We start from the raw sequence: 8155 nt of genomic DNA on the forward strand, positions 1-8155 counted from the left end.
AATTAGTTTTCGAACTGAAAAGCCATGATCTTTGTTTAATCAACACAACGCTGCGCATCGATATTCATTTGGAACAATAAATTGTGTTGGATGGAGGAGTCAGCGGACAGGGGGCCAGGGCTGGGGCCAGGGCTGCGCCCAGCGTCCCGGAGCAAAGGCCGGGGACAGCAGGAGGGGGAGCGGCATCACACTGCAGCCTACACCGGACCAGCACCCACCAGACACAAAGTGACCACACACACAAGCGAGCCCGAGTAAAGTCATGCAATATATATATTTTTTTAAATCATCGACGGATCCAGGGCAAAAGCCAAAAGCTTATAAGATTGTGTCATATTTTGATCTTTTAAAAAACAAGAAAATGGAAAAGTGATAACAAATGAAAAGGAAATACGTAGACGACTCTAACGCCTTCCATTTCCCTCACACAAAAATGAATGGAGTGATAAAAAAGATAAAAAAGTAGAGCTACAGGAAAAACTGTACGAAAATAATGTGCAAATTGACTCGCTTCAAAACGTGTATTCCGGAGTTGCAGTCATTGGTTGTCCATTTGTCACCCTTTTAAAGCTCCCTCTGCCTCCCTCCCTCCCTCCCCGTCTCTGCTAAGCATCTCCAGTCTACATATCTTCTTTAGCTTTAACGAGCCTCGTTAAGATCGCAATAATATTCCACCCTCTAATTGCTCATTCCATTCAGCAGATAGGCGAGCATTGGCTTGTGCCTGATGCGCGCGGTGCGGTGGGAGGGTTGCTGTGGAGATCGGAGACTCTGATAACCCCCCGTGCGTGCTGCACAAGTGGTGAAAGCCTCGCGCTACGTACTGGCTAATGATTGGCACGCTTGACAGTGATTGGCAGGGCTGCCATGACAACGCTACAACGACACCAAGAAGACCAATAGAAAAGGGAAACAAAATGTTTCAATGCTACACTCAACGGCGGATTTAGGGGGGAGATATTATGAGGCTGGTGTCATTAGGCGATAGCCATTGAATCATTCAATCTTTTTTACTGGCCGTATTTTTTCGGTTTTTCCTTTTTCTTGATAATTTTCTTTCTCTCTCAGGTCATTTCCATGGTTTTCAGATCCCCTTTAGAGCTTTATCCCTCCCATTTCTTCCTGCCAAACTTCGCTGATCGCCCTGTGCTCCTGGCGAACAGCGCTCCCACCACCAGGTCTCCAGAAGACTTGTCCATGTTTCAGCTACCGACCCTCAACTTTTCCCCGGAGCAGGTGGCGAGCGTCTGTGAGACGCTGGAGGAGACCGGGGACATCGAACGGCTGGGCCGCTTCCTCTGGTCCCTGCCTGTGGCTCCGGGAGCGTGCGAGGCGATCAACAAGCATGAGTCCATCCTGCGCGCCCGGGCCGTGGTGGCGTTCCACACGGGGAATTTCAGAGACCTGTACCACATCCTGGAGAACCACAAGTTCACCAAGGACTCGCACGGCAAACTGCAGGCCATGTGGCTGGAAGCGCACTATCAGGAGGCCGAGAAGCTCCGCGGTCGTCCCCTCGGACCGGTCGATAAGTACCGGGTGCGGAAGAAGTTTCCGCTGCCTCGGACCATCTGGGACGGCGAGCAGAAGACGCACTGTTTCAAAGAGCGGACGCGGAGCCTGCTGAGGGAGTGGTACCTTCAGGACCCATATCCAAACCCCAGCAAGAAAAGGGAACTGGCTCAAGCCACTGGACTCACTCCTACACAGGTCGGAAACTGGTTTAAAAATCGGAGGCAACGAGACAGAGCCGCGGCAGCAAAAAACAGGTTGGTGATATTTGTCCTTACTGTCAAAACACAGCAATGTACAAAAGTTTGTGTAAAATGCATAAATTGAAAAGACAAAGAGGAGATTTTACGAAACATGTAGTCATGTTTACGGATAAAGACTGTCTAGGAAAAGGACGAGTCTGTCTGGCAGGGGGAGGGAGGGAGCAGGCTGCGGCGACATTTTTGTTATGAAGTGAATACAGGATGGACATCGAAAACACTAGTTATGCTGTTGTGAATATCTCAAACTGTTTTTTAAAAATACAAGATGTTTTTTTGTTTTTCATTTAGAAGAGCTTTTAAAAATATTTTCGCCAGATATGTAAATTAACTTTGCGGTTATTTTGAACAGAAGGTGGAATTATCAGAACAGAACCAAACACTATTACAGTTAAAACTCAAGTTTAGTGTTCAGATAACTCTGAATAATAAAACAATAATAGTAATATAATCACAAACAAGAATCCTGTTAAACCGACGAGGCGATTATTGCGCAGTTTTAAAAAAAAAATAAAAAATAGAAACAGCTTGTTTATGTTTTACGTAAAGCATTGTAATAAATGACAAAGAGTGCTGACATTATAAATATAAAAACATTACTGGACTTATTCATAGTATAACCATTATTTAAATGATTATTATGATGATAGTGTAAACAACTCTTATTTGTAATCAGTAAAAGTAAAAAGTAAAAAATAAACAGGACTGGATAAGTCTTAATATTTACTTAGCCAGAAGTCAAATTGTTTTATTTACACTTTTAAATACATTTAAAATTGTCATGTTTTGCAACTAATTTTAAACATTATTGTGTTTGCTACAGAAGCTATGTTATGATTTATTAAAGCTACAAAGCGTAAATAGCTACATTTATCATGTAGCCTGCTATGGTGCATTTATCATTTATTTTAACATCACATGTTACTTAGTATTGGTCGAGAAGATTATCTCAAAGTATAATAGATAGATATTATTTATATTACTTGACTAAAATGAGCATGCGTATCCAAAAGCATTTGAAGAGGCTGTATTCATAACATTAAGTGTGGTATCATTCCATTGAAATGCTATAATTGATTAGAAAATACATCGGCGAGTACTAAGCCATATGAACACTATTCTAATCTTTTGGCTAAATGAATAGATATATTTCCAGTCTGATATTATCTCGCTGTGACGGAGTTATTATCATGAGTGGATTGGAGATAAACATTTAGGATGATTGGAGTAACCTGGATCTCGACGTCACTCATTCATGCACTTCCATTTCCATCAGACTGAAATACATCTGTGTCAAAGCCTCACGACATTTTTTGTTTGAATCAAGGCCTATATTTTATTTGAACAAATAATAATAATTTGTTTATGAAACTGCAGTCATTGGGCTTAATAAGAATAATAAAAACTCTGCAATACTGAAGAAAAATAATAAATGTAGAGAGCATGCTGCTACAAGCAGAATAAAAACAGAATAGCTACAGACTGTTGCTGTAAAGAATTCAAACTGCTTTTATAAAAGACATCAAGTTGTATTTAAAGCGTTTTTTTTTTCTGCAGTGATATAACACATAATTTAACTCCCAGATTGCTGACTTGAAAGTTGATGATGCCTACTTTTGTAGAACCCCCCCCCCTTCAAAAGAAAAAAACATTACATTTCTTCCAACATTTGGTAGTCTAAATGGTGCTGTGTTTTGTCCCCTGAAAGCTGGCTATTTGATAAAAGCATGCATGCATGGCTGGGGCCGGCAGGGGGAAAGAAAGGCGAGTTGGAACCCCTATTTTGCAGGAGGAGGAGGGGAAGGGGGACATTCTCAGGTCTAATTGCTATTTCACTCATTTTTTTCCTTCTTTTTTCCCTCCCCTCCTCGCTTCTTTTCTTCTCCAGGCTCCAACACCAAGCAATAGGACCGAGCGGTATGAGGTCCCTGTCAGAGGCCGGCCTCACCCCTCACAGCTCGGCAGAGTCGCCTTCAACCGCGGCTAGTCCGACCACCAGCGTTTCCAGTATGACAGAGAGAGTTGATACTGGGACGTCCATCCTGTCCGTCACATCCAGCGACTCGGAGTGCGATGTATGATACGGAGAAGAAAAAAAAACACACATAAACAAACAAAAAGAGAAATATTTACAGGGAAAATGGACCTGAGAGGAAGAAAAAAAGACTTATGAAATATCGCGGATGAAAAAAGGACCGATTGATATAAATATTAAAATAAAAAGAGATAAAAGCACGTCGTTTTTTTTTTTTTTTTTATTAAAAAGCGCTTTCAAAGGACCCACGCCTCCCCCTCCTCTTCATACCACCCACACCACCACCACCACCACCACCACCACTACTACTACTAAACTACTTGCATGATGTCATTTTATTTTTTATTTTGTAATCAGGGAGAATAACCTGAATGCAAGATTTTCCATCAGGAACATCGATCAGAGGGAATAAAAACAGATCGTCTTGGTGTTCGTCGCTTCTTTTTTTCTCCTCATCTCCGTTTTTTGTGCTGATGATGATGGTGATGATGATGATGACGGCGAAGCAGCCGCCATGCAGACAAGATGCAATCCTGTTTTTACTTTGCGTTCATCAGACAATCATTTTAAGTCGTAAGCACCTTTTTAAATACACTTCTGTCACTGCCTGTGTGGGGTACATGGTCAAAAAAAAATGTCGAACGGAATCGTCATGACTGTATAAGATTTTTATTTTTATTTTCAAAATTTTATATTGAATTATGTATATCTCAAATAATGCGATCATTCTCCCGGTCTGTAATATACGTGTAGAAATATGCTTGTACATAATTATTGCTCTCCCCCGTCTCATCCTCTTTTCTATCCCTTCCTCACTTTTCTTGACTTGGTGTTCCTACATAAAATATTTGTCAAAACTTACAACTGAAGTGCTCTAGGCGTTTTTGTTGTTGTTTTTTTTGGGGGTGGGGTGGGGGTACAACATATGTTACCAGTCACAGTTATGCAAAGAAAAAAATATATGAAAAGTGAAATTGCTTGTTATTTCTACATTTATTCAAGTCTACAGGCTGCCCCCCTCATCTCCTCTCTGCCGCCCCAGGGTCGCTCAGAGCGCTTACTTACATTCAATGTTTCTTTCTCGCGTGGTTATTATGTTAATGTACCATACATTTCTAAATCAAATACAGTATTCAATTTGCTATACCTCTTTTCATGATGTCTGTCTCTCCATCCGATTAGGGATAAGGACACTGATAAGTGGCTAAACACATGTTCATATTGGGTCATTTGGATTGTGGAAGCATTAATGCTCATCATGGCTTATGCGTTCCCGTACCAGGTTAGCACTCAGCAGGCTGAACTCACCCAAAATAAGTTTGGTTTTATTTCCGGAACAGAGTTGACGCGGGGTTTAGAGACTATTCATCATATTGGTGTAAACTGAAACGCAAATGAATGCTGTAATTAAAATGTTTTAGATTGTATTTTCCAGATGTCATACTTTACCCCTTTCTGAATTTATTAATACACCCCATGGTTCAAATCTATGTGATGTAGGTAAAATCGCCCTATATAACTGCCTCATACACAAATTCTGGCAAACGTCAACGTCATGCAGCACTTAAAAAATGTGAGTGCTATTTCCCCTTTTGTTTACCGTTGCTAGTGAATACAGAAATTAAGTAAACGCGCCATTAAATGGGCTAATCACGATGGGACTCCTCCCCTGTCCCAATCTCCCATTGTGGCCCGCTGAAAAGAGCTTTTCTTCCTCGGACGAGAACCATTTCCCCCTCCAAAAAAGGCTTTCTCTCCTGCAGTCCCTTTCCATCTAAATCCCCAACCAATTATGCTGCAGACTAGGGCAGGTTTGCTGTAGGACACTGTTGCAGGAACTATGGTTTTGGTGGAAACACTTGCTCAAAGATTTCTGCTTAGAAGCAGCGCTTAGGATTTCCCCATGTAAATACGGCGCTGTATTGCTGCAGGCAACTCTGTGATACGCGTCGAGTGTCTGTGAGTGTTGCAGTCATGTCTTTAGCAACAGAAAGTAGGACAGAGGCTGCTATTTGGCTCAGGGACACCGCAGGACTTTTAGAACGTGGAGACTGTCATAAAAAGCGACATCAACACTGTAAATCTGCATTTCTTTCACCAAGACAGATTTCTCCCTGACTTTTATTATAATAAGACAACTGAAACTGTACTGTCTCCAACAAGTGTAAGACATGTCCTGTCTGGTGTCAGGGATGACCAGGGTGTTTAGATATGTTTATAGATTGTTTGGCAATTTTGTGCAAAGTCTGAAAGCTTGAATATAAAATACTATGGGCGGGGTGCGTGTGTGTGTGTGTGTGTGTGTGTGTGTGTGTGTGTTAGTAAATAAATGCTCACGCTAAAGAGACTAAAAGGGGGTATTTAACATTTAGAATAGACCAGGAAACCAATTTTCATACAAAAGCGTGCCTATTAGACTAGTTTCATTTGTTTATGGGATCTTTTTTTAATCTAATTAATACAAGTTATTAACAAAGCAGGCGTGTGTAAAAACACAAACAACCTTAGCATTAACCATAGCTCATAAATAGTTGTTAAAATAGGCTATTTGTTTTATTATTGTAAAGTGAAATCCTCTCCGCTAAATCTGAGATTCAGTTTGACAAAAGCTGAAATTGTTATAAATAGTAGACTGTTGTAGATACTTTAGATCTGACTATGGATTATGGTTTTTATCCTGAATGTTATCAGTCTCCACAGGATGAAATGTGCACATAAGCTATCCTGCTTGCATAAGTCTCCCTCAGACGGACACCAATCAAAACACAAAAACAAGTGTGTCAAAAGCTTCTGCCATACGACTCAATAGACATGTGATCCTGAAATAACCGAGGCATAATGCAGACAAACTCAAAGCTCAGCACCCTGCCTGGCTGAAACAAACCATCTCCCGCCGCACTCATTGGCAGTCAATTGCAGATGAGGTAAATCTGTATCATATTTTAAACCCATTCCGGGTCTTAAATCGGCCTGCCAGAGACAGATAGGCCCTATCAAGAGCACCGAGGGGCCATGGCACCACCGCACCACCAGGCCCTTATCCCCCCCCCCCCCCCATCTCTCCATTTACGCACTCCACAAGTTTTATTGGCAGCGACAATTCCCGGCTATGATTGAGATTAAATTAATCGTAAACTGAAGAGCATTTTTATCGGCAAAGGAGGACAAGAGGATTAGGGCTCTATCTGAGAGATGAAGCCACAGATAGGGACTCATGAATACAAAACAAGCGATGAATGGGCTTCATTTGCGCAACATAACGTTCATTATCCCAAGTGCAAATATGCAGATATAAACTTAAGACTTAACTTAGACCTACTTGTGAAAAAACAAAAAAAAACAAAGGCGATGTGCTTGTTTGAAATAGGCCGAACGGGGAAAAAAGTCAGCTAAAGATTGAAACTTTGCAGTCGCCCTTTACACCCTTTTATGGGTCCGTTGCGCTCGTACTTTATATACACAAATATTGAATTGCTAAGGGATTTCCATAAATCCACCATCAGCAAAACATGTGTTAAATAGTATAATTAGACGCTGGAATGTATAATGCCAGAGACACACTAAAAGTCAATATGAATACAATATAGTGATTTTCCAGCAGGGCATGGTCAACCATGTAAATGAGACGCATTACGCGGTATATGATTGTCCTCGCTGTAAACATATGTAGGCCATGTGGCAGCAGTAGAAAGTGCTGCAAGTGTGAGTCTATCTGTTGCTGGCTGGGGTCATTAACAGTGGGGGAGTTCTTGTTCGTGATCTGTCAACTCAAATATGGATCACAAGACAAAGGAACTTAGCGAGGAGTAATCTCTGTGTGTGATACTTACATGAGAGTAAACGAGAATGTGAGACAAGTGCGGCAAAAAAAGGAAGACTCGCATGTTTTTCTCTTTTCGCTCCCTGAAGTTGTTTTGCATTTATCTGTCCTAGTGCATCTGTCATACACGATTTGCCGGAACGTCAACAACATGCAGACGATTAGTTATGTTATGAATTCCAGATTTGAAGAAAAAGTGAAAAGAAAGTACACGCGAATGCTTTTCTGAAAAATATAACAGATTTGTGTTAGGATTGATGGTTGTTTGCGTCGTGATGATTCGCTAAGAGGTCATAGTTTACCTTCCTTTTCATTCCAAACCACAACATCTTGTATACCGAAGTTAATGCAGGCACTGTCAGTCCAGCTAGGGAACATGAGGAAGGAGGGAGGATTATTAAGCCGGAGTCAGGCAGTGAGAAATACTCGCCCTGCCCTGTTTTTTCTCGGATTTCACCGGTTAACTGAACACAACTTTCCTATTGGTGTGTATTCATGCAGCACCCAAAGAGCACCACTTTTTCCTAT

At 41.3% G+C, this 8155-nt stretch overlaps 1 protein-coding gene across 1 annotated transcript; it reads left to right on the top strand.

The window, feature by feature from the left end:
• Positions 1–825: 825 nt before the first annotated feature.
• Positions 826–5231, top strand: six3a (SIX homeobox 3a). Its single transcript, XM_031316141.2, has 2 exons — positions 826–1769; positions 3661–5231. Exons 1-2 carry the CDS (start codon positions 1078–1080, stop codon positions 3851–3853), a joined length of 885 nt encoding a protein of 294 aa, XP_031172001.1. The 5' UTR covers positions 826–1077; the 3' UTR covers positions 3854–5231.
• The last annotated feature ends 2924 nt before the right edge of the window (positions 5232–8155 follow it).

Source organism: Sander lucioperca, chromosome 15, assembly GCF_008315115.2.
Source record: "Sander lucioperca isolate FBNREF2018 chromosome 15, SLUC_FBN_1.2, whole genome shotgun sequence".
In the NCBI taxonomy this organism is placed as follows: Eukaryota; Metazoa; Chordata; class Actinopteri; order Perciformes; family Percidae; genus Sander; species Sander lucioperca.

Coding starts and splice junctions, on each gene's coding strand:
- six3a (XM_031316141.2), top strand. CDS start 1,078: ATGGTTTTCAGATCCCCTTTAGAGCTTTATCCCTCCCATTTCTTCCTG. Junction 1,770..3,660: donor GCCGCGGCAGCAAAAAACAG/GTTGGTGATATT, acceptor TTTCTTCTCCAG/GCTCCAACACCAAGCAATAG.